Source organism: Thalassophryne amazonica, chromosome 12, assembly GCF_902500255.1.
Source record: "Thalassophryne amazonica chromosome 12, fThaAma1.1, whole genome shotgun sequence".
NCBI lineage: Eukaryota > Metazoa > Chordata > Actinopteri > Batrachoidiformes > Batrachoididae > Thalassophryne > Thalassophryne amazonica.
This window is the reverse complement of record NC_047114.1, coordinates 95,409,291-95,436,587: the sequence shown is the minus strand read 5'-3', so window position 1 is coordinate 95,436,587 and position 27,297 is coordinate 95,409,291. Positions and strand designations below refer to the sequence as shown.

The 27,297-nt window shown below is 41.1% G+C and overlaps 1 protein-coding gene across 1 annotated transcript; it reads left to right on the top strand.

Annotated features, from left to right (window-relative positions):
* Window positions 1-6,964: 6,964 nt before the first annotated feature.
* On the top strand, window positions 6,965-27,021 carry LOC117521315 (transmembrane protein 200C). Its single transcript, XM_034182630.1, has 2 exons — window positions 6,965-7,032; window positions 25,132-27,021. The coding sequence occupies exon 2, from the start codon at window positions 25,167-25,169 to the stop codon at window positions 26,691-26,693; it is 1,527 nt and encodes a 508-aa protein (XP_034038521.1). The 5' UTR covers window positions 6,965-7,032; window positions 25,132-25,166; the 3' UTR covers window positions 26,694-27,021.
* Window positions 27,022-27,297: the final 276 nt, after the last annotated feature.

Below are 27,297 nucleotides of genomic sequence, written 5' to 3'. Positions count from 1 at the left end.
TATCTACGATGGAAGATCAAAGGCGGCTTTCACAATGCGACTGCACGAAGCTGGCATCTTCCGAGCCCAGAAAACCAGCCCTGATTGCTGTACTGCCTCATGAAAACGGCAGTGAAAAATGAAAACGCGTGGAAACAGCGTCTTCTGTTGGCACTCAGCCCACAAAGAATCATGATCCTGCAGTTTAGCAGAAACCGAGCTGTTTGATGTTGAGGATTATAATTATGGCCTTTTCTTGAGACAGTGTCCCCAATTTTGTGTTCTAATTTCCCTCCGTGGACAAGCAGAGAGACATTTAATCACAGCAAGGCAAGTTTTAATCAGGCAGCAGTCGCACATTTTCTTTTTCAAAAACTTTTTAAGACTTCTCACTTCCTTATCTAGGACTATCTTGCTTTATAGAAATATAAAACCTATGAGCTCTCATTAGTGTCGTCATAGGATGATGTGTGTGCTGGTGTAAAACTGGCCTCTCTTTGCCTTTGGGGACTTAGTTGGCAATGAATTTATCAGTCGCTGGAAGTGTGAAAAGGAAACAGGGTCAACGCTTGGACCCAACTACTTGCTGCGCTCCACTCCTATCCTGATCCTCTCCTCTCATTAACCTAACGAACAGTCGCAAAAGTCTGCTCCAGATGATGTCAGAGATGCATGGCTGCTGAACTTAGAAGTGGACGGACCACAAATACCCATATGTCTTGAGTGGCCGTGTTGTTGCGCGTCTCGTTATCCACAGCAGAAGCTCCACACCATTGCGGTCATTCATCAAAAGTTAGTCGTCTCCCTGCAGTACTGGAGCAGACAGTGGCACAGATGACTGTGACTGCAGGAAACCTCTGTGATTTATGGGGAAGTCCTTTTCCTGTGTCTTAAATCCTTTTGTGTACATTAACACAGCTACATTAACATTCTGATTGTTTGCTGTGAAACCAATTACTTCTGTGATCTTGACCTGTTCGGTGCACTGACACCATCTGTTGCTAACTATTCTTGTTATTCCTCCTGTGACCTACAACCCCAAATTAGGAAAAAGTTGAGACAATATTGTGAGGATTTGGCCTTTTTTCTCTTAGGATTTGCCCTTTTCCTGTTTGTCTTCTGGGTCTGTTTGTCTTAGGCTGGGCTTGGCTGACCTGCTTGCGTCTCACACGTGCAATCAATCATCTACTCCAGTGCAGTTTAAAAGACCGGCTCATTCATACACTCAACATTTGTTGACACACCTTCAGTGCTGACCGTGCCCACCTGTTTTGCCCACACCTGTGGTACACTTTAGAGCCTGAACTTTGGAACATTGATTCATCTCTTTTGGTAAATAAAATCACTTATTTTACCTCAGTGTGTGGTTGTCTGCATTTTGGGGTCCAATTTATTAATCTGCATAACAGGCATGAAAAATACACACACACAAATCCAGTGATTCTTACATTATTTTGACTTCAATTTAATTCCAGACAGAATGAATTCAAGATGTTTCATGTTTTGTGTGACTAACTACATATAATTTGTTAATATTCATCCATTCCTGCATTTCAGACCTGCAACACATTTCAAAATAAGGGCACATAATGAAGTTATGTATATATATATATATATATATATATATATATATATATATATATATATATATATATATATATATATATATATATATATATATATATATATATATATATATATATATATATATATATATACTGTACTTTGGGGAACCTTTGTCAAGCACTATAGTACAGAGTTGCATTCAGAAATGCCATTTGGAACTTTATTCCAGAAAAAAGAATCCTTGTGTTAACCTCGTCGAGTTGCTGCCTCGACTCCAGCAGGTGAGTGTAAGAACACTTGGTAGTTTTGTAATGTGGGCACCGGGTTCGAAAACAACAACAACTGCCTGAGTTGTGAATTTGCCCTGGTACCGCACTGTGCAGGGTACAAGTGCAAATGAATGTCTTTCACATTTTAAGTGCTTGAGTCTGTGCCTGCTAATGTCCAGCTAAATCTCTCTGCAACATAGACCAGAGCAACTGCGTTAAAACACACACACACACACACACACACACCTAATAATATCCTTCAGTGTTTTCAGCCTCTGTGCCTTCATTTTCAAGGCCTCAGGTGGGAGCGGGGCCTTTATCTCCCCGGCTGGAAACCCCTGTGACTCCTGCAGCAGCTTCTGAAGTCATAATGAAAATGTGTCCTCGAGCGCGACTCTGTCACCAAGCAATGAGTCCATGATTCCACATTCACAACCTCCACCAGGAGGAATAAAGCCAGTGCGGCTTCCATATAGCTGGAGGCTGAGGCTCGGAAGATAACCAGGACATTACAGACGTAAATGTTGTCTGACAAGCAGAGGAAGCTGAAACAATGGGAAGGTGTCCTGCAGGTGGCAAAGCCAGTTATGTTTCTGGACTATTTTTGACACTGCAGTATTATAGTGCACCATCTTCTGCCGTGTGGGAGGGGTGATGTAATTTTTGATAAGCGTTGGGGAAAGGTACAGGAAGCTGATCTGATACAGTGAGAACATAACTGTGTCAAAGACTTACTGCATCCAAAGCGGACGGACAGGACAGTCTTTAATGGACAGCAATGTCTTAAATGGACAGGACTGTCTTAAATGGACAGGACGGCCTCTTAGCCATTTTTTCTTCCTCACATTCTGCCGTCTCCATTCCCTGGACACCGACAGTAATTCATCACCATGCCTGCAGTGGGTTTAATTACCTTTGGATGTCCTGATAATAAATGATTAATTATGCACAGTTAAATTCATTACATGGGGTTATAAAAGTAGCAGAAATGCTGTAAATTGATTTTGCAGTTTCTGCAAGAGTTTTCACTGTGGCGTTCTTTCACCTGTGGGTTGTAGAAGCTGCTCTTCCTGTCTCACCCTGTCACCCAGATAACATCGGAACTAATAATTATCTGATCCCCCCCCCCCCCCGCCCCCCAAAAAAACCCACCAACCACTGCATTGTGTAAAGACTAATTACACTCTCACCGTTCTGTTGAATGTATTAGACAGAGCAGGTGGTGGCAAACATTTGCCGCAGAGCACAAAATCTGTTGTCAGTGTCAACAAACATCCTGTGCATGTGATCAGCAGCCAAGAGAAACAAAAATGTCTTCTTCTGGACATGTAAACAACACTCAAGTACCTCTCCTGGAGTATAGACCCATCCTCTCTATGGTGGATCAGCCCAGTCTCACGTCTTTGTTTTTTTTTTTCGTGCCCATCATGAAACGCGCCCGCTTTTCATGACACTTTTTTTTATTTTATTTTGCTATTTATAATCTTCCTCTTCTCCTAACTCTAACCATAGCATAAGTGTCTATCCTCCCAAAACATTAATCATGACCCCACTTACACCCCACAGTTTGTGCCTCCATCACGAATTGAATTCATGCCCACATTACAAAAAGCACCCCATTTTTGTTCCCCATCACAAACCCATAGATTAATGTACTTTTCATAACCCAGTCCCACAAACTGCCATTAGACTGGGTTGAAATTTTGATTTACACCTTTGTGTCTTCCAGAATTGACTATTGTAAGGTTTTATTTTCTGGATTGCCACAGGATACTGGTGCCAAAGGTTTGATGAAATCCAAGCAGTTCGATGACATCACACCCACCCTGGCTTCCCTTCACTAGCTCCCTGCGACTTTAAGAGCAGATTTCAAGGTTTGGTTGGTGACATAAAAGGCTCTAAATGGTCACACACCCAACGGTCTTACTTAACTTGTTGAGCCTTACGTGCCTCCTCAAACCTTGCAGTCGCTGGATGTGAACTTGCGCTGATTCCCGAAGGTTATAAAGAAGCTGGCAGGTTTTAGAACCTTTTCCTGCCTGTTGGTATTTGAAAGGCAACTTCCATTTATTTTCTGTTGTCTATCAATAGCTGTATTGTTTTTATATTCTTTTAATTATTTTGTTTGGACAAAATCGTTTTGTGGTTTTAAATTGTTTTTACTCTGTGATATGGAGAGCTTTCTTCAATGTTGTTCTGGAGTTACGTTCAGCACTTTGCTGATTTTTTTTTTTTTCATTTAAAGTGCTTTATGAATACATTTATTATTTGTTATTATAGTACAACACACACTATGAAGTTTATGATAGAACACTCTAAAAATAATACTTTATGGGGTTAATTTGCATAACTTACAGCAAATTGAAGAGTATTTTCAACATGGAAAAAGATTTTTACATGCCTACATATCAGTGAGCTGATAACTTACAAGATTAATGAATTAATTCTTCTTCTGCTGTTTTTCTGGGTCGTGGTGTCAACAGATTCAGCAGCTCATCCCACACTTTCCTATTATTTGCGACATCCTCTAACTCTTTCTGGGGGATCCTGAGGTGTTCCCAAACCAGCAGGGAAATATAATCCCTCCAGTGTGTTCTGCATCTTCCCTGGGATCTCTTCCCAGTTGGACATGCCTACGGAGACCACCAGTGAGCATCCTCACCAGATGCTTCAACCACCTCAGCTGGCTCCTTTTGATGTGAAGAAGCAGTGGCTCTACTCCAAGTCCTTCCCGGATTGTCCAACTTCTCGCTCTGTCCAGGAGTGTAAGCCCAGATACAGAATCTCATTTCCTTAATCCAGAATACCTTGTATGGCAGCACCTTGACATTGGGGTGAATGTGAGGCATTATTGTAAAGCGCTTTGAGCATCTGATGCAGATGGAAAAGCGCTATATGAATGCAGTCCATTGTAGTACTAGTAGTAGTAGCAGCTGTCTCTTGTTGAGGCAGCTTTAGTCAGTTCTCTGGAATCCAGGATAGGTGGGAGGTGATAGCTTTGTTTCATTTTGATCTCTGGCTCAAACTCGTCCCCTGGGGGCCGATAATCTGTTAGTTCTACACACAGCAGTTTATTGACTTAAAATGAATGATGTAACAAACCACATGGACATAGTGGTTGGATCACATTTGTGGCCTTGAACATGACAATCTGGTCATCTTCTAAATCAATCAATCAATCAATCAATTTTTTTTATATAGCGCCAAATCACAACAAACAGTTGCCCCAAGGTGCTTTATATTGTAAGGCAAGGCCATACAATAATTATGTAAAATGTAAATGGCGCCTGGCTCCGTATTTGCTGCCATCTTTCTTCGTCGGGGTATTTTCTGACATTTGTTTGCACTTACTGGGGTTTTCTAAGTCTCTGTCAGAACACACTGTATGATCCTTCAGTGTACTGCATAATCTTAAAACAACACTAAAAACTGTAGCGAGCATCCAGACCTGTAGTTAACAGCATGGATTAAAGACTGTGCTTTAAAAAAAACCCTGGATTATGTCCCACATCCCCAACTCCAGCTGCAGCAAGCACAGTGCAGTTTTCTGTGTTCTTTCAACTAATTTATAAACAAATCCGTTTCTGGGTCATAAATTTGGAGTTAACTCTCTGGAGCCGAAGCACAAAGCTTTGTTATTCATGCTTCCTCTGCCCGCTGGGACTGCCTCGGTTTGGGCCCTCAGACAGACCTGGACTTTGTCAGACTTCTTCCTGTAAAACAGGACTGTGGACAAAGCAGTAATAGTTCACAACCCAAGGAGATGTAATTATAACACGCATGATGTGACCCATTATAATTTCTCAGTGATTTAATTCTGCTTTTATTGTACCTCACAGGAGCAACACACAGTTTAAAAAGTAGGATTATTATCTCCATAAAGAGGTTTGGTTTCTGTTGCTGTTTGTCTGCCTAATTGTCAGCAGAATATCTCAAAAACAGATGAATGAATTTAAATGAAATTTGGTAGAGAGGTAGGTCTTGGGTCAGAGAATAACCCATTAAATGTTGGTGCAGATCCACATGAAGGGGCAAATCCTGGGTTTAAACATTACCCTTTAAGATTTGATCATCATTCATTTCATCCTGATAATAGGATAAATGCAACTGGACTCAACAATCAGTGATAAGGATCAAAGAACAGTGATCAAATCAAATCAAATCAATTTTATTTATATAGCGCCAAATCACAACAAACATTTGCCCCAAGGCGCCTTATATTGTAAGGCAAGGCCATACAATAATTACGTAAAAATCCCAACAGTCAAAACAACCCCCTGTGAGCAAGCACTTGGCAACAGTGGGAAGGAAAATCTCCCTTTTAACAGGAAGAAACCTCCAGCAGAACCAGGCTCAGGGAGGGGCAGTCTTCTGCTGGGACTGGTTGGGGCTGAGGGAGAGAACCAGGAAAAAGACATGCTGTGGAGGGGAGCAGAGATCAATCACTAATGATTAAATGCAGAGTGGTGCATACACAGCAAAAAGAGAAAGAAACACTCATGGAAGAAACACAAAACACTCACAGTGCATCATGGGAACCCCCCAGCAGTCTAAGTCTATAGCAGCATAACTAAGGGATGGTTCAGGGTCACCTGATCCAGCCCTAACTATAAGCTTTAGCAAAAAGGAAAGTTTTAAGCCTAATCTTAAAAGTAGAGAGGGTGTCTGTCTCCCTGATCTGAATTGGGAGCTGGTTAGGAGCTGGTTCCACGGGAGAGGAGCCATATATATATATATATATATATATATATATATATATATATATATATATATATATATATATATATATATATATATATATATATATATATATATATATGTATATATATATGTTTGTTTGTAGATTTATACTGTGGTGTGTGGAGCGCTGAGGGTTTGCGTCATCATATCATGTGCGGGTTTGGTTCACACACGACTTGTCCTTGCTGGTGATCATAAACACGGCTGGACTCTGAGTTGAATGAAGGTCATATTTGTGTAGACTGACAGGGGAAAAAAATCCAGTGTTGGGAGGAAAACCTATGATAAATGTCCTAAGAATGCACTCTTTTTTTCCCCCTTAATTTTTTCTATCAGTATACCGGCGGGGACGCGGATGGCCCGCCTCCTGCCGTTCCACTGTGAATATACGTCTCTTCCGCGGCACCAAAGTGGCGCACCACGGTGAGAAAGAGCAGTGCGCCTCTGAAGATGCTTCATTATCAAACCACATTTACCGGTAAGGACTCTTCTTCTTATTCCTTATCTTCTCTTCGTCCTCCTGGTTTTCATCAGACGTGAAATCCAACGGAATATTCCGGGCTTCCTTTGCGCCTACGTCTTCACATTAATTCCTAAAAGACTGTGTGGAGGTGCGAGCAGATCTAAGAGGTCTTTTAATTTTTTAGCACGCTGGTCTATTTCAATATTTAATCCCTGCTAAATCTGCGGGCAGGAGTTTTGATGTCAGGCAGGTTTGGGTTTAGTGCGCACTCCTCTTCCAGTCTGTGCACTTTTTATTCGCCATTATTCAGAAAACTATTGCAATTTGATGGAGCGGTTTCAGCATACTGTCCAAATCCGGTGCCTCGTTGTCAAATATAGATAAGTGCAGTGATAAAACGAACAATATTTTAATGTGCGTTTCGTAATCTCGTCAAACTTTGATGCTCGTTCCGAATAAACCGCTTTGACTTCGGGGCTTCGTCAGGCCGCGCAGACGTGCGGCTGATTGTCATCTGTTTGCGCCTCATCACACCTCCAGATCAACAAGCAGCTCGGATTTTACATCGTGAACGTTGGATCAGCTGTGCAAGATTGCGCAAAAAAAAAAAAAAAGATCTGTGCAGCCGCACGGGCAGCTTGAGGAAGCTGGCATGTTGTGTTCAGCACCACGGACAGAGGCACGATCCGACGTGCCCACTCCTACTTGTGGCCCACGTTGGCGCCGCCCAGCTCTCCCCGGTTCTGAAGGATCGCCCACGCCTTGTCAGCTTCAGTGCAGCTTGACTTGCTGTTGCCCAGGAGGAGTTTGAGTGGTTATCGGATATGATGTACAGAGAGAGTTGCTATAAACAGCAGCTGAGTAGCGGTGTGTGGTTTGCTGGAGCTCAGGTGCGCCGTGCTCCACTTTCGGTTGTAACATGGGTTGTAAATGCATTTCAAGAGCTTTCATCCTTGTTCGACTGGGAGATCAGCGCCCAGTGCAACATCTGCAACTTCAGTACTGCTGCTCCGCACTGAAGAAAAATGTCTGTTGGATTTACGTGATATTTAAATCACGTAAATCCAACCGATTTTTTTTCCCTTTGGACATAATCAGAATGTGTCCATTCTGTGTCCATAAATTCTTAGAAACGTGAGAAAAGGAGATTTAAATAATGAATCTGACAAATTGATGTGATCATTCACTCTTTCTCTGAATTATTTGTGTAAGAAATGAGTTAATTAGCTGTTGGAATTCATGTCATGTGAGACCTGTTGCTGCACTGATAAAAAGTAGAAATGCCTTAAATATGTACATCATTTGTACAGTACATTGTAAATGATATAATAATTGATCAACATATTGATTTATTCTGCCTTACAGAAACCTGGTTACAGCAGGATGAATATGTTAGTTTAAATGAGTCAACACCCCCGAGTCACACTAACTGCCAGAATGCTCGTAGCACAGGCCGAGGCGGAGGATTAGCAGCAATCTTCCACTCCAGATTATTTAAGATTAGGCTTAAAACTTTCCTTTTTGCTAAAGCTTATAGTTAGGGCTGGATCAGGTGACCCTGAACCATCCCTTAGTTATGCTGCTATAGACGTAGACTGCTGGGGGTTCCCATGATGCACTGAGTGTTTCTTTCTCTTTTTGCTCTGTATGCACCACTCTGCATTTAATCATTAGTGATCGATCTCTGCTCCCCTCCACAGCATGTCTTTTTCCTGGTTCTCTCCCTCAGCCCCAACCAGTCCCAGCAGAAGACTGCCCCTCCCTGAGCCTGGTTCTGCTGGAGGTTTCTTCCTGTTAAAAGGGAGTTTTTCCTTCCCACTGTAGCCAAGTGCTTGCTCACAGGGGGTCGTTTTGACCGTTGGGGTTTTACATAATTATTGTATGGCCTTGCCTTACAATATAAAGCGCCTTGGGGCAACTGTTTGTTGTGATTTGGCGCTATATAAAAAAAAATTGATTGAAATTAATTGATTGATTATTAATTAATCAAAAACCCAGACAGAGGTTTAATTCATTTGAAAGCTTGTGTCTTAGTCTTGTCCATCCAAATTGGAAGTCCCAAAAAACAGTTTTATTTGTTATTATCTATCGTCCTCCTGGTTGTTACTGTGAGTTTCTCTGTGAATTTTCGGACCTTTTGTCTGACTTAGTGCTTAGCTCAGATAAGATAATTATAGTGGGCGATTTTAACATCCACACAGATGCTGAGAATGACAGCCTCAACACTGCATTTAATCTATTGTTAGACTCGATTGGCTTTGCTCAAAATGTAAATGAGTCCACCCACCACTTTAATCATACCTTAGCTCTTGTTCTGACTTATGGTATGGAAATTGAAGACTTAACAGTATTCCCTGAAAACCCCCTTCTGTCTGATCATTTCTTAATAACATTTACATTTACTCTGATGGACTACCCAGTAGTGGGGAATAAGTTTCATTACAGTAGAAGTCTTTCAGAAAGTGCTGTAACTAGGTTTAAGGATATGATTCCTTCTTTATGTTCTCCAATGCCATATACCAACACAGGGCAGAGTAGCTACCTAAACTCTGTGAGTGAGATAGATTATCTCGTCAATAGTTTTATATCCTCATTGAGGACAACTTTGGATGCTGTAGCTCCTCTGAAAAAGAGAGCCTTAAATCAGAAGTGCCTGACTCCGTGGTATAACTCACAAACTCGCAGCTTAAAGCAGATAACCCATAAGTTGGAGAGGAAATGGCGTCTCACTAATTTAGAAGATCTTCACTTAGCCTGGAAAAAGAGTCTGTTGCTCTATAAAAAAAAGCCCTCCATAAAGCTAGGACATCTTACTACTTATCACTAATTGAAGAAAATAAGAACAACCCCAGGTTTCTTTTCAGCACTGTAGCCAGGCTGACAAAGAGTCAGAGCTCTATTGAGCCGAGTATTCCTTTAACTTTAACTAGTAATGACTTCATGACTTTCTTTGCTAATAAAATTTTACCTATTAGGGAAAAAATTACTCATAACCATCCCAAAGACATATCGTTCTCTTTGGCTGCTTTCAGTGATGCCGGTATTTGGTTAGACTCTTTCTCTCCGATTGTTCTGTCTGAGTTATTTTCATTAGTTACTTCCTCCAAACCATCAACATGTCTATTAGACCCCATTCCTACCAGGCTGCTCAAGGAAGCCCTACCATTAATTAATGCTTCGATGTTAAATATGATCAATCTATCTTTGTTAGGTGGCTATGTACCACAGGCTTTTAAGGTGGCAGTAATTAAACCATTACTTAAAAAGCCATCACTTGACCCAGCTATCTTAGTTAATTATAGGCCAATCTCCAACCTTTCTTTTCTCTCAAAAATTCTTGAAAGGGTAGTTGTAAAACAGCTAACTGATCATCTGCAGAGGAATGGTCTATTTGAAGAGTTTCAGTCAGGGTTTAGAATTCATCATAGTACAGAAACAGCATTAGTGAAGGTTACAAATGATCTTCTTATGACCTCAGACAGTGGACTCATCTCTGTGCTTGTTCTGTTAGACCTCAGTGCTGCTTTTGATACTGTTGACCATAAAATTTTATTACAGAGATTAGAGCATGCCATAGGTATTAAAGGCACTGCGCTGCGGTGGTTTGAATCATATTTATCTAATAGATTACAATTTGTTCATGTAAATGGGGAATCTTCTTCACAGACTAAGGTTAATTATGGAGTTCCACAAGGTTCTGTGCTAGGACCAATTTTATTCACTTCATACATGCTTCTCTTAGGCAGTATTATTAGACAGCATTGCTTAAATTTTCATTGTTACGCAGATGATACTCAGCTTTATCTATCCATGAAGCCAGAGAACACACACCAATTAGCTAAACTGCAGGATTGTCTTACAGACATAAAGACATGGAAGACCTCTAATTTCCTGCTTTTAAACTCAGATAAAACTGAAGTTATTGTACTTGGCCCCACAAATCTTAGAAACATGGTGTCTAACCAGATCCTTACTCTGGATGGCATTATCCTGACCTCTAGTAATACTGTGAGAAATCTTGGAGTCATTTTTGATCAGGATATGTCATTCAATGCGCATATTAAACAAATATGTCGGACTGCTTTTTTGCATTTACGCAATATCTCTAAAATTAGAAAGGTCTTGTCTCAGAGTGATGCTGAAAAACTAATTCATGCATTTATTTCCTCTAGGCTGGACTATTGTAATTCATTATTATCAGGTTGTCCTAAAAGTTCCCTGAAAAGCCTTCAGTTAATTCCAAATGCTGCAGCTAGAGTACTGACAGGGACTAGAAGGAGAGAGCATATCTCACCCATATTGGCTTCTCTTCATTGGCTTCCTGTTAATTCTAGAATAGAATTTAAAATTCTTCTTCTTACTTATAAGGTTTAGAATAATCAGGTCCCATTTTATCTTAGGGACCTCTTAGTACCATATCACCCCAATAGAGCGCTTCGCTCTCAGACTGCAGGCTTACTTGTAGTTCCTAGGGTTTGTAAGAGTAGAATGGGAGGCAGAGCCTTCAGCTTTCAGGCTCCTCTCCTGTGGAACCAGCTCCCAATTCGGATCAGGGAGACAGACACCCTCTCTACTTTTAAGATTAGGCTTAAAACTTTCCTTTTTGCTAAAGCTTATAGTTAGGGTTGGATCAGGTGACCCTGAACCATCCCTTAGTTATGCTGCTATAGACTTAGACTGCTGGGGGGTTCCCATGATGCACTGAGTGTTTCTTTCTCTTTTTGCTCTGTATGCACCACTCTGCATTTAATCATTAGTGATTGATCTCTGCTCCCCTCCACAGCATGTCTTTTTCCTGGTTCTCTCCCTCAGCCCCAACCAGTCCCAGCAGAAGACTGCCCCTCCCTGAGCCTGGTTCTGCTGGAGGTTTCTTCCTGTTAAAAGGGAGTTTTTCCTTCCCACTGTCGCCAAGTGCTTGCTCACAGGGGGTCGTTTTGACAGTTGGGTTTTTCTGTAATTATTGTATGGCTTTGCCTTGCAATATGAAGCGCCTTGGGGCAACTGTTTGTTGTGATTTGGCGCTATATAAATGAAATTGATTTGATTTGATTTGATTTGTAGGCCTACATTATCAAAATGTGTTCAAATAGCACAAATTTCTTAGAAACATAATGAAATGAGGTTTAAATTATTAATTTGACAAATTTTTGTCTTCATATAGGATCACTCATTCTTTATGTAAAATATTTGTGTAAGCCTATGAGTTAATTAGGAGTTAATTAATGTAGTGTGACACTTGTTGCTGCACTGAAAAAAAGATTTCAATATGTGCATCAGTTGCACATGATCAGAATGTGCCCAAATAAGATTTTATTTGTACACATTTCGATCATATCCACCGGTTATTTTGGCTGGAAGACTGAAGGTAAAAAAAAGAGGAATCACGTTGCATTCAATTGTACGTCAGAAGTCATTACTTTTGATTCAGTGTTTCTTACATGAGTTCCAGTGCATCTGGTCAGGAGAAGGACATTGAGCTCCTTTCTGCGATATTTTTGGTCTCCATCTTGGGAGGGAGGGTGTCATGAGTTTGCAACCCAGCAACGGACTGAGAGCAACGTCAAATTCCACAGCGGACGTCAGGACCCATCAGTTACATTTATTGCATACCCACCATAAAACAATACACAATGCATCTAGCACTTCACTTTTTCCACAATTTATGTTACAGCTTTATTCCAAAATGGAGCTAATTTATTTTTTCCCCTCAAAATTTTGCTCACAACACCCCATAATGACAACATGAATAGTTTTTTTTTGCAAATTTATTAAAAATAAAAAATACTGTTAATATGTATGTACATCAGATGTCTTACGTTTTTATTTTAATAAATTTGCAAAAAAAAAAATCACATTGTCATTATGGGGTATTGTGTGTAGAGTTTTGAGGAAAAAAATGAATTTCATCAATTTTGGAATAAGGCTGCATCTTAAGAAAATGTGGAAAAACTGAAGTGCTGTGAATTTGTTCTGGATGCAGCATAAAGTGGAAAAAAAAAGTAAATGTTTGTGTGTTTACTACTCACATGACACAGTCTTTACGCATCCTGCTCAAGTTTGACTTTAAATTCCTACTTGAATTGTCATTCTATTGCACTTTACTAAGATGGAGCTTGTTTCTGTCCCCCCTCCTCCGTGTTTTGAGTACTCAGCAGGGTCGGACTGGGAACAAATTTCGGCCCTGGCATTTTTCCTCTGGACCAGCCCACTATTGTCCCGATGAATCCACCCCCAAACACGCACACCCACCCGTCCATACTGAACCCCCAATGAACAAATACTATACACCTAAACACCATGAACACACACCTAAACACACACTTTCACTGTCATTTCACCTTGATCATAGTACAAAACGCGTTCCCGGTGCCACAAGGGGGCGTCCTGATAACATTAAAGGCAATTACATATTTTGACAAAATTACAAGTTTAAATGACTATATATATATATATATATATATATATATATATATATATATATATATATATATATTATATATATATATATATATATATATATATATATATATATATATATAAAACATCCTGAGGTTTATGTCACAGAAATCCTACTTTACAATCACACTGCAGTCATTGTTAAATTATTTCCTTTTGCATTTATAATAAACATTTGTATTTATTTAGTGTTTGTTTTTCTGGTTGAAATAAGATATAAATAATCTACCAGAGTTCAAAAAATATACAAGTTTCCATGTTATTTTATTTGTCTAAAAATAAATGTCTGAGGTTCCTTATGTTAAACAAGAAATTATCTAATCTGAAATAACAGGTGGTTTTAATACAGATGAAAGGTTTCTAAAGAACCATTTATTGATTTATTTACCTATTTTAATTACTAATTAATTAATTACTAATACTAATTAATTTTAAGTGTTCTAAACTTTTTTTTAACAGTAATCAGAAATTTTGAGGTAACAACAACAAAAAACATTTCCAATGATTTTTCTTCAGAAAACTGCTCTCTAAATGAGCAGTTCTGTCACACGTTAATGTTTTGTACAGATCAATGGTTTCTGCACAAATCGGATTGGTCCAATCCATTTTGTAGAGATCAGTGGTTTCTGCCACGAGTCTTCCGTGTTTTGTCCCGACGCGTCGTTCTTATTGGACAATGCGAAGGTACGTCACAGCTCAGAGTGTCGAAAGTTGGTGCACCTCATCTCGACAGAACACCGGCTCTGTGTGGTATGTAGGAGATCACTTGACCGAGGGTCTATACGTTCAAATAATAATTAAAAAAAATACTGTCATCACTCTTCACTTTTGGTCAGTCTCTTACAATGGTGCAGCGTAAATACACGAGCTTTCCAGGAGCGCACGTCTCCTCCGCACTTTTTTTTTGGAGGGGGGGGGGGTGATGATAAACTCATCGCCCCCTTAATATTTTTTTTTCTGGCACCGGGTCTGACAAAACGGAAGCAAAAGCAGCACACAAGCGGAAAAAAGTATTTGTGTCTCCAAAGTGTGTGTGAGTGAGAGAGAGAGAGAGAGAGAGAGATAATGTGTAACCACTGCTAGGATTCACACAGCAGCAAATTAAGGACCTGAAGTCCGTAGTTGTTGCATTTAAAGATTAACAAAAGTAAAGCACAGTTAATTAAGATAAAAGAAATGATTCCAATCTTGTATCGGTAGAAGAGCGGAGAGAAGTCCAGGCGTCGAGGAGTCAATCCATTCACAGGGGTGGGAGCGGCCGCCTGCTCTTCTTGCAATCTGATTGGCCACCCTGTATGCTTCTCCATTGTCATTGGCTGTTGGTCATGTCAATCATTGTGCTCGATGTAAGTCTCCGTTGTGTGATCAAACGGAAACAAAACTGAAACCTAGAATAAGACTGCGCCGTGTATGAAACACTACAGAACTTTTATTTTGACACAAATTCAGGAAGTGGTTCTGCAGCTGCGCCGATTAAATGCTGTAGCTTCACCGTCACGGACTTTCCTTGTGTTGACAGCAGCGAGAACACTGTATATTTCAATAATCTCTATAAATATGGAAGGGCCGGCCCACGCACGTCTAAACATGCAGCGGCCCACCGGGCAAATGCCCAAAATCACAGATTATCAGTCCGAGCCTGGTACACAGTAAAATCACCAATGTAAAACTAACACTGACGGTGTTAAATTAACACTGCCAGTGTACATATGGTCCCACTCTGACCAGAGTAGGAGCATATGTACACTGGCAGTGTTAATTTAACACTAGTGATTTTACTGTGCACAATGGAATGCAACATCAGTGATTTATCACCTATAAACTGTCTATTGGTTGCTCCTGCAGACTAACAAGTATGAGAACCCTAATTTTTGCCAAACAGCAGGTTAAACATATTGTTTAACATGAGAGAAGGCAAAGGTGCATAAATCCCATCGCCAAAGAAGTAAAAACGTGAAGGGAAACAAAATCATGACTGCATCATGCAGCCTCACCACCAGCTGACACTAAATCTGACACACTGTGGCTTTAAATAGCTGCCAGCCAGTGGCGTGGGTGCTGTCAAATTAATCAGCACGATCTGCAAGTATTATTCACCCCATGTGGCTGAAACTCATCAGAGAATATTTGTAATCAGAATTATTGTCCTATGAACCAGAGCTTCTCCTAACGTGCCAAACCAAGATTAATTCACCCATCCTCCATATCTGTCATGTATCCACATGCAAACAAGTGGATTAAGGGATCCACACCTGTACGTGCAGGGATGTGGTTGTTCTGGTTCCTGCTGTCGTGGATTTGAGGAGATTGCATGAAGGACGTTTCTGCACAGAGAGGTTTGGTTGCTGTAAAGTATAAAACAAAAAAGGAGGTGGGACAGGAGTGAGTGAGGTGGAGCACGTGCCTCCTTCCCTGCTGTCTGATCACGTTACGGTTTCCTCAGCTGATATCTCACCAGCTCAGCTGAAAGTACTTCTTCTTGTCTGCTCTCAACTTCACCACTTGTCTCTGTTTTGCTTACATAGTTACAATTTGGGATCATGTCAGAGCAGATATATCTGTTGACTGATGTTTTGATCTGAGGTGGTTCAAAGAAGAAATGTATACGCTGCACTCTTTTCTCATTTTACAAATCTCATGTTTGTCTTGAAAAATTGCAGATTTCAAATCAGGCAAATTATTCCTGCAGTACATGATGATCAACATCACACGACACCCTCCAAGCAGATTTTTGGACTGGTTGCATTATCTTGATTTTTGGGTCTGATTATTCTCAGCATACAAACCCATTTCCCTTTTACACAACAGTTTAAAGTTTCAAGGTTAAAGATACGTTTAACTGAAATTCTTGACCTTCTATTTACTGACATACAGTGAATGGTCATTTTACTGGGATCAAAGGTCAAAACTTTTAGTCACTTTTGTATTCAGTTGGATTAAATTGATACTATTTGGAGTCCTTGACTAATTTAAAGCTACACTGTGTAGGCTTTAGTGTCATCTAGTGGTGAGGTTGCAGGCTGCATTATGCCATCGCCAGTCATGATATTTTTTACCCTTCATGTTTTTACTTCCTTGGAGACTGGGATTGATTCTCGCTTCTTTTCAATTGTGATAAGCAGTATGCAGTGGTGGGCACAGTTCCAATAATCCGATAACATAATTATCGAAGATAGTGTTTTCATTATCGGATTATCTTTTTAGACGATTATCGGACTAATTATCTTCCAATACAGTTTTGTCCGATAACTTTTAGACCAATAACATTGTAAACAAAGATCAACAGTGACAAACACGTTTAAAATTTAAAATCAGTTGAGCACCTTCCTGTTAAAAGTTTCCTAACAGATGCATAGTTTTCCTCTCTGCAAACAGAAGAGAGCTGCTTCTATAAGAAACCACTGTATCCTCTGCAGGCAAAAGAGAACTGGTCTCAAAAAAAAAAAAAAAATCATTTCCTTTAACACCATACTTATTGGCAATATCACCCAAGCCATCCAGAGGCATACATTTTTAACTTATGGTTCAAATTTTAACCAAACTAATTTTGGACAAGTTATTTAAAATTACTGTCATGTCTGACGTTTAATAAAGTGAAAATATCAGATATATCAATCAATCAATCAATCAATTTTTTTTATATAGCGCCAAATCACAACAAACAGTTGCCCCAAGGCGCTTTATATTGTAAGGCAAGGCCATACAATAATTATGTAAAACCCCAACGGTCAAAACGACCCCCTGTGAGCAAGCACTTGGCTACAGTGGGAAGGAAAAACTCCCTTTTAACAGGAAGAAACCTCCAGCAGAACCAGGCTCAGGGAGGGGCAGTCTTCTGCTGGGACTGGTTGGGGCTGAGGGAGAGAACCAGGAAAAAGACATGCTGTGGAGGGGAGCAGAGATCGATCACTAATGATTAAATGCAGAGTGGTGCATACAGAGCAAAAACAGAAAGAAACAGTGTATCATGGGAACCCCCCAGCAGTCTACGTCTATAGCAGCATAACTAAGGGATGGTTCAGGGTCACCTGATCCAGCCCTAACTATAAGCTTTAGCAAAAAGGAAAGTTTTAAGCCTAATCTTAAAAGTAGAGAGGGTGTCTGTCTCCCTGATCTGAATTGGGAGCTGGTTCCACAGGAGAGGAGCCTGAAAGCTGAAGGCTCTGCCTCCCATTCTACTCTTACAAACCCTAGGAACTACAAGTAAGCCTGCAGTCTGAGAGCGAAGCGCTCTATTGGGGTGATATGGTACTACGAGGTCCCTAAGATAAGATGGGACCTGATTATTCAAAACCTTATAAGTAAGAAGAAGAATTTTAAATTCTATTCTAGAATTAACAGGAAGCCAATGAAGAGAGGCCAATATGGGTGAGATATGCTCTCTCCTTCTAGTCCCCGTCAGTACTCTAGCTGCAGCATTTTGAATTAACTGAAGGCTTTTTAGGGAACTTTTAGGACAACCTGATAATAATGAATTACAATAGTCCAGCCTAGAGGAAATAAATGCATGAATTAGTTTTTCAGCATCACTCTGAGACAAGACCTTTCTGATTTTAGAGATATTGCGTAAATGCAAAAAAGCAGTCCTACATATTTGTTTAATATGCGCTTTGAATGACATATCCTGATCAAAAATGACTCCAAGATTTCTCACAGTATTACTAGAGGTCAGGGTAATGCCATCCAGAGTAAGGATCTGGTTAGACACCATGTTTCTAAGATTTGTGGGGCCAAGTACAATAACTTCAGTTTTATCTGAGTTTAAAAGCAGGAAATTAGAGGTCATCCATGTCTTTATATCTGTAAGACATTCCTGCAGTTTAGCTAATTGGTGTGTGTCCTCTGGCTTCATGGATAGGTAAAGCTGGGTATCATCTGCGTAACAATGAAAATTTAAGCAATACCGTCTAATAATACTGCCTAAGGGAAGCATGTATAAAGTGAATAAAATTGGTCCTAGCACAGAACCTTGTGGAACTCCATAATTAACTTTAGTCTGTGAAGAAGATTCCCCATTTACATGAACAAATTGTAATCTATTAGACAAATATGATTCAAACCACCGCAGCGCAGTGCCTTTAATACCTATGGCATGCTCTAATCTCTGTAATAAAATGTTATGGTCAACAGTATCAAAAGCAGCACAGGTCTAACAGAACAAGCACAGAGAAGAGTCCACTGTCCGAGGCCATAAGAAGATCACTTGTAACCTTCACTAATGCTGTTTCTGTACTATGATGAATTCTAAAACCTGACTGAAACTCTTCAAATAGACCATTCCTCTGCAGATGATCAGTTAGCTGTTTTACAACTACCCTTTCAAGAATTTTTGAGAGAAAAGGAAGGTTGGAGATTGGCCTATAATTAGCTAAGATAGCTGGGTCAAGTGATGGCTTTTTAAGTAATGGTTTAATTACTGCCACCTTAAAAGCCTGTGGTACATAGCTAACTAACAAAGATAGATTGATCATATTTAAGATCAAAGCATTAAATAATGGTAGGGCTTCCTTGAGCAGCCTGGTAGGAATGGGGTCTAATAAACATGTTGATGGTTTGGATGAAGTAACTAATGAAAATAACTCAGACAGAACAATCGGAGAGAAAGAGTCTAACCAAATACCGGCATCACTGAAAGCAGCCAAAGATAACGATATGTCTTTGGGATGGTTATGAGTAATTTTTTCTCTAATAGTTAAAATTTTGTTAGCAAAGAAAGTCATGAAGTCATTACTAGTTAAAGTTAATGGAATACTCAGCTCAATAGAGCTCTGACTCTTTGTCAGCCTGGCTACAGTGCTGAAAAGAAACCTGGGGTTGTTCTTATTTTCTTCAATTAGTGATGAGTAGAAAGATGTCCTAGCTTTATGGAGGGCTTTTTTAAAGAGCAAAAGACTATTTTTCCAGGCTAAGTGAAGATCTTCTAAATTAGTGAGACGCCATTTCCTCTCCAACTTACGGGTTATCTGCTTTAAGCTACGAGTTTGTGAGTTATACCACGGAGTCAGGCACTTCTGATTTAAAGCTCTCTTTTTCAGAGGAGCTACAGCATCCAAAGTTGTCTTCAATGAGGATGTAAAACTATTGACGAGATACTCTATCTCACTTACAGAGTTTAGGTAGCTACTCTGTACTGTGTTGGTATATGGCATTAGAGAACATAAAGAAGGAATCATATCCTTAAACCTAGTTACAGTGCTTTCTGAAAGACTTCTAGTGTAATGAAACTTATTCCCCACTGCTGGGTAGTCCATCAGAGTAAATGTAAATGTTATTAAGAAATGATCAGACAGAAGGGAGTTTTCAGGGAATACTGTTAAGTCTTCTATTTCCATACCATAAGTCAGAACAAGATCTAAGATATGATTAAAGTGGCAGGTGGACTCATTTACTTTTTGAGCAAAGCCAATAGAGTCTAATAATAGATTAAATGCAGTGTTGAGGCTGTCATTCTCAGCATCTGTGTGGATCTTAAAATCGCCCACTATAATTATCTTATCTGAGCTAAGCACTAAGTCAGACAAAAGGTCTGAAAATTCACAGAGAAACTCACAGTAACGACCAGGTGGACGATAGATAATAACAAATAGAACTGGTTTTTGGGACTTCCAATTTGGATGGACAAGACTAAGAGTAAAGCTTTCAAATGAATTAAAGCTCTGTCTGGGTTTTTGATTAATTAATAAGCTGGAATGGAAGATTGCTGCTAATCCTCCGCCCCGGCCCGTGCTACGAGCATTCTGACAGTTAGTGTGACTCGGGGTGTTGACTCATTTAAACTAACATATTCATCCTGCTGTAACCAGGTTTCTGTAAGGCAGAATAAATCAATATGTTGATCAATTATTATATAATTTACCAACAGGGACTTAGAAGAGAGAGACCTAATGTTTAATAGACCACATTTAACTGTTTTAGTCTGTGGTGCAGTTGAAGGTGCTATATTTTTTCTTTTTGAATTTTTATGCTTAAATAGATTTTTGCTGGTTATTGGTAGTCTGGGAGCAGGCACCGTCTCTACGGGGATGGGGTAATGAGGGGATGGCAGGGGGAGAGAAGCTGCAGAGAGGTGTGTAAGACTACAACTCTGCTTCCTGGTCCCAACCCTGGCTAGTCACGGTTTGGAGGATTTAAGAAAATTGGCCAGATTTCTAGAAATGAGAGCTGCTCCATCCAAAGTGGGATGGATGCCGTCTCTCCTAACAAGACCAGGTTTTCCCCAGAAGCTTTGCCAATTATCTATGAAGCCCACCTCATTTTTTGGACACCACTCAGACAGCCAGCAATTCAAGGAGAACATGCGGCTAAACATGTCACTCCCGGTCTGATTGGGGAGGGGCCCAGAGAAAACTACAGAGTCCGACATTGTTTTTGCAAAGTTACACACCGATTTAATGTTAATTTTAGTGACCTCCGATTGGCGTAACCGGGTGTCATTACTGCTGACATGAATTACAATCTTACCAAATTTACGCTTAGCCTTAGCCAGCAGTTTCAAATTTCCTTCAATGTCGCCTGCTCTGGCCCCCGGAAGACAATTGACTATGGTTGCTGGTGTCGCTAACTTCACATTTCTCAAAACAGAGTCGCCAATAACCAGAGTTTGATCCTCGGCGGGTGTGTCGCAGAGTGGGGAAAAACAGTTAGAAATGTGAACGGGTTGGCGGTGTACACGGGGCTTCTGTTTAGGACTACGCTTCCTCCTCACAGTCACCCAGTCGGCCTGCTTTCCCGGCTGCTCGGGATCTGCCAGAGGGAAACTAACGGCGGCTAAGCTACCTTGGTCCGCACCAACTACAGGGGCCTGGCTAGCTGTAGAATTTTCCACGGTGCGGAGCCGAGTCTCCAATTCGCCCAGCCTGGCCTCCAAAGCTATGAATAAGCTACACTTATTACAAGTACCGTTACTGCTAAAGGAGGCCGAGGAATAACTAAACATTTCACACCCAGAGCAGAAAAGTGCGGGAGAGACAGGAGAAGCCGCCATGCTAAATCGGCTAAGAGCTAGTAGCTGCGCTAAGCTAGCGGATTCCTAAAAACACGCAAAGTGAATAATGTGTAAATAATTTAGAGGTGATTCAGCAGAGGGAGTGCTTTAGTTAAGGCACGTAAAGATTACACTGGGAAACAAATCATAATCTAGATAACTAGATCAATCTAACTGCGCAGATTAAACAGCTAACAGATACAGAAAAACACCGCTGTGCTCCGGAACAGGAAGTGATACAATACCACAGTGAGAGCCAACCACCAGTAGAGGCAAGCCATATATGACAGCAGCATTAAACTCTAGTGCCTAAAACTCTTGTGAATATATTCTCTGCATTTATAGACGTTATTGTATTTGCGTTTGTTAAATTCCACGCATCTTAAATGTAGCAGACACGGATTATCTGGGATTTTGTTTTGGCAAGTTTTTCAGGCCTCTACTGCCATCTACTGGCCAGCAGTGTTCATGACAGTATTTGCCCTAAGTACTAAGTGTCTGGGCACCAGTAGATGGCAGTGTTCTATTTATTTTGACCCCAGTTATATCAGATGGTTGTCAAATCAACGTTTTGGCTTTGCAAATGGCTTTTTTTTTTTCTTTTTTTTTTTTACAAATTAAGTTTAAAAACAAAACAACAACAACAAAAAATAACATTACAAGACAGCTCTGCGGTGTTTGCACAGGCACAGTGCAAGCGGTTGGACGCTTGTAGCTCTTCAGCAGCAGGATAACATCACGACGGCCGACCAGAATAATATCAAACAGGTTTGATTTTCATTCGACCATATGATCGGCGATCAGGAGATGGTCGTGAGATGTTAAACATCTTGTTACTCCATGTACACTACTCGATGCAGGACCCGCGATTAACCTGAAACTCGGTCCAAAAAATTCTCGCACGAATGAAAAATCATCTGAAAAAGGTCCAAAACTCGCACAGTGTAAAGCCAACATTTATGTGTCAAGACTATTGAGTGCACATTTTACAACATCATCAAATGTGCGCACGGCACTAATAAAACGTGCGCACATTCTCTCCACATGCAAAACATTTTGTGATGACACTTCCAGTGCTCCATAAAAATGCCTGTTTTTACAAATAAAAAATGGAATATTTTACAAAAGCACATTTATCTGTAAACACCAACACACAACACACGTCACATTAACGTGTTGGTTTACATAATGAATGACTGAACCAATCAGTGTTTAGCAGAAGCACTTTTACCCAGAATCCTTTGCGATCTGTCTGTGTTTGTTACAAAACCTCAGAATTAGTGCATTATTCAACATTAAAAGATATATGTTATATTTTAACTTTGTACAAATGACAGAATTGACATTAATGGAGTTATTAATGTTATTTATAAATCAAAACCATAAGTCAGCATGACTTGATTTTCCGAGACCTCTGCCTGACCGGAGTGTTGTGATTGATAGAGAGCTCGGCTTTATGGTTGCTTTTAGGGAGCCTCTGTGCTGGAAGCTGTGTAGTAAATAAGAGCTTCCAGCGCAGGGGCAGGATGTTCAAAGACAAAAGTGTGGCCTCATTGTTTGGGTTTGTTGTCACTTTTAATATTACTAAAAGCTGTTGTGGTGTTAAAACTCAAATTCACTTTATTAGTAGTTGCAAATGTACCAGAGACAATACTGGAATTTATTGGTTATCTGTAACTTCCGATACATTTTTGGGTGGTTTATCGTTTTATCTTTATCAAAGATAACTTTTCAGTTATCTGATTATCTGTTATCGAAGTTAATTTTTTGGTTATCTGTGCTCACCACTGGCAGTATGTATGATCCTCCAGTTCAACTTGGTGAAGGTGATGGTCTAGTGGTTAAGCGTTGGGCTTGAGACCAGAGGATCCTTGGTTCAAATCCTAGCCTGACTGGAAAATTACTAAGGTTCCTTGGGCAAAGTCTTTAATCCCCTAGTTGCTCTTGGGGTGTAGCGAGTGCCTTGTATGGCTGAACCCTGACATCGGACTGAATGTGAGGCACTATTGTAAAGCGCTTAGAGTATCTGATTCAGATGGAAAAGCGCTATATAAATGCAGTCCATTTACCATTTGTTAGTCTGCACTTGCAGCCAGTAGACAGTGTATAGGAGAGCATCCACTGAGTGTGCTTCTTTTTTTTCAGTCTTCTAGATGGGCTGCAAAATGCCAAAGGCAGAGTAACTGACTCTCTTTTGGGTTACTGTATCAACATGGCGGCCTTCATGAGGGGGCCCTCTCCCATGTAGCTACATTTCAAGCTGATTAAAACACACTGATTAGTTGTTGCAGGTAAATTATACACTAATGATCAGATGGTTTTGAATGCTATATTCCATTTCTCCTAATAAAGACCCTAAATCCTACAAACTGTAGCTTTAACATACAAAAGAGTGATTTAATTAAAGTTGAATGTTGAAGCTGGAGAATTCAGTAAAAATGTTCAGTAGGATCAAATATAAATTGACACCCCAGACTAACTTGATCCTGACATCTGTCCTCTTGTTTGGGTGGTTGCTGTGATGCACCAAGGAGTCATTTTGCTGAAGTCAAACTTTAAACCAGGATTTTCTGGACAGTTTCAGGAAAACTTTTCAGTTGGACAACTGAGCAAATTAAACATAAAATATCCTCACTAACCCCGGTGGTTACTGAGATTAAGCAGTGGCTGAATTTGGCTGGTTTTGGCCATTACCGTGGCAGCAGTTTGGTTGTAATGGTAATTGGACTGCATTTCTACATCGCTTTTCCATCTGATGAAGTCACTTAAAGCACTTTATATCGGTGCCTCACAGTCACCCATTCACAAACACAACAGCGTCAGTGTGCTGCCATGCAACTGCACACTGGCATTAATTTGGGTCTCAAGAAACTCTTAATGATTTTCCTGTCTGACAGGGAATTGAACAGACCATCCTTTGGCTGCAAGCTTGTCTCTCTGACGTCCAGGACATCATGTTCCCAATTTGCGTTCTTTTACAGGTCACCTATCTGCACATTTTCCATCTCTTCCTGCTCCACTCACTCTTGATTAGCTATGTCTGGTGCCTTCCACCTCTTGGTTGGTTGAACCTGCTTGAGCAGGTGTGATTATAGCAGTAAAAGAGGAATATGTGCATTTGGGTGATTCCCAGAAGGTTTGATGACCACTGCATTAGAGCCTGTGGAAGCATGTATGTTGCAAATAAGTAACCCTTTCATGTCCTCACATATTTCAAGAGAATATAATCAAGCTCAGTCTGCTCTATAATGGTTGAGCTGAACATTGTAGACCAAAATAGAGATCCTGTCAGAGTTTACTGCACGCTTTTCCGTCTTAATTAGAAGCTCAAAGTGCTTTACAATGATGCCTCACACGGGTGCCGCCACGCAGGGTGCTCACTACACAACGGGAACAACTTGGGAATTACGGACCTCACCCAACGGACTTTAGTGATAGTCTGGTCCGGAGGAGGTTTGAACCAAGGATCCTCTGGTCTCAAGCCCAAACCACTAGACCATCATCATATAGTGTAACTTTCACAGAAGCGTGACCACGTAGATGAACAGGCAGAAAAATGTGTATATAAAATTTATTCTTTCAAAGCAGGGTCAGTTTCAGCCAGATTACTACACAAATTGTGCAGTTTTCTGCTTATTCTGTGTGTTTTTACTTCTTTTTTTGTGTTCTGCTAGATTTTGAGTGACAAGCCTGCTGTCCAGTCACAACCATGATAGCCACCGGTGGCCTCCTGCGCATGCACCGGCGCCAGGATTCCCTTCGCTCTAAAAACCGAGCGGAGAACAAAAGGAAGCGGAAAGCCAAGAAGAAGAAGAAGAAGACCGACGTGGTGGTGGTGAAGGGGAAGCTCAATCTGTGCTCCCCGGCTGGTCTGGTGGCTGCTGTTGGAGTTATAATCCTTATTGTGGGGATTTCTATGGCCGTGTTGGGGTACTGGCCCAGTTCCAACCCACATGGGTATCAGTATCGCAGCAGTGGATCGCACCAAGCCAAGAGGACAAGTGGCTCGAAAAGTCAGAGCCATCCTTCCAACTTGACCAGTGATAAAGTTGTCACTGGCAAGACAAAGGTGTATAACCAGAGCCATGCTAACAGCAGTTCCGCGGGTCCCACACCTCACTGTGGCTTCCTCTGTGACTTCCTTGACAACTACCTGTACTCTGACAATCTGAAGGTCTTTGGACCGCTGGTGATGGGAATCGGCATTTTCCTCTTCATTTGTGCCAATGCAGTCCTCCATGAAAATCGAGATAAGAAAACGAAAATCATCAACCTGAGGGATATCTACTCCACGGTTATTGACCTGCACAGCATAAAGTCAAAGGAGTACTCACCTCTAAACGGCTTGGTGAACTATACGCAGTCAAGGAGCGCAGATGGTCCATCAAGCTCACGCGCGGCTCCTGGACTGCACACACGCAGTTCCTGGCCCTCTACCGGGCATGGCTTCCCGGGCGAGTTAGGCGGAGATGAGCCGGCCAGGCGCCCGTCGTTGGCCGATCGGCCACGGAGCTGGTCGAGAGATGTTCAGACGTTTACGGACACTGTCTACAGCATCTACAAAGACTGCAATAGCAGCCAGCAGACCGCCAAGCCCAAACAGTGGGAGACCACCTCCATTGTCACCTCCTCTGTGAACGCTTTCACCCTACCTGTCATCAAACTGAACAACTGTGACGTGCAGGAGTCTGACAGGGGTGAGGTGAGGGGTCGCACACAGGAAGGAATTGTCGTCGAAGCTGCTGCTGAAAACAGCGAGGGAGGCCACAGCGAAGAGACCGACACTAAGCAGAAGGACACCTCGACAGCAGACCAACATGAGGACATACCTGCAGACACGGCTGACCAACAGGGAGCGCCGCAGGCCCAGCAGCAGCCACAGTGGAGCAGCCCGGTGAAGCTGTTCCCTCCATCACCTGTTGCCAGGGAAATGGGCTCACGACTGTCACTCAACTCCCTGACGGATCAGCCCAGGTCTGCACGCCGCTGCAGCCTGTCTGTGTCGGCGTGTCGTCAAGGAGACAGAACCAGGCGCTTCAGCTGCCCTCGCCTGGAGCACTCCAGTAGTAAGGGCTACATCAAACTGAATGACCTCACGGGCGAGTCCTTCGATACCGCAGATACAGATCCTCCTTCAGCTACTCCCGAGCATGAAGAAACGATGGACACGGTGGCAGAAGGAGTAGCTCAGGGGGAGGAGGACCAGCTGGCACCCGACACCGCTGCAGAATCCTAGACTCTTTTTAAAAATGATTCCTGATGAGCCTCTGGAACTCTTGTGCTGTTCCTTCCTGGAGACGGGAAGCGGTTACGGACTATGGAAACATAGCCACGAACACTCGAGAGCAAGGCTCTTTACTAAAGGCCACACCCACAGCGTTTTTATATTTTTTCAATGTAGCAAGAGCAATACTGTAAACTTTTAAGAACAGTGAGTCATGATTTGTTTAAAAAAAAAATTACAGCCAGATTTGATTTGGGGGATGAGATAAGTTCTAACTTTTGTATAACAGTAGGGTCACAATCTTAGTGGTAGAATTGCCAAAAAATGACTTTACAACGTGGTGTACTGTAGCATTACCATTTGCCACAGACTAGCAGAATAGTTTAGACTTGTTTCTATACATTGTTATGTGAATGTGAATAAGTGAACTGAATCTCAGGTAGGTGTTTGGTTTAGGACTGAGACCTTGAGTACTATAAGGTCTTCCCTATGTGCACACTTGTTTATAAATATATATATATTTAAAAAGAAATCGTAATTGAATAAACTTCACTGTAGCACTTCTGTCAGTTTTCATTGAAGTTAAGTTCTTCTTAGTCCATGAGCCAGGCAGGAT

Excerpts from the sequence above, each read along its gene's own strand:
- LOC117521315 (XM_034182630.1), top strand. The coding sequence starts at position 25,167 with ATGATAGCCACCGGTGGCCTCCTGCGCATGCACCGGCGCCAGGATTCC.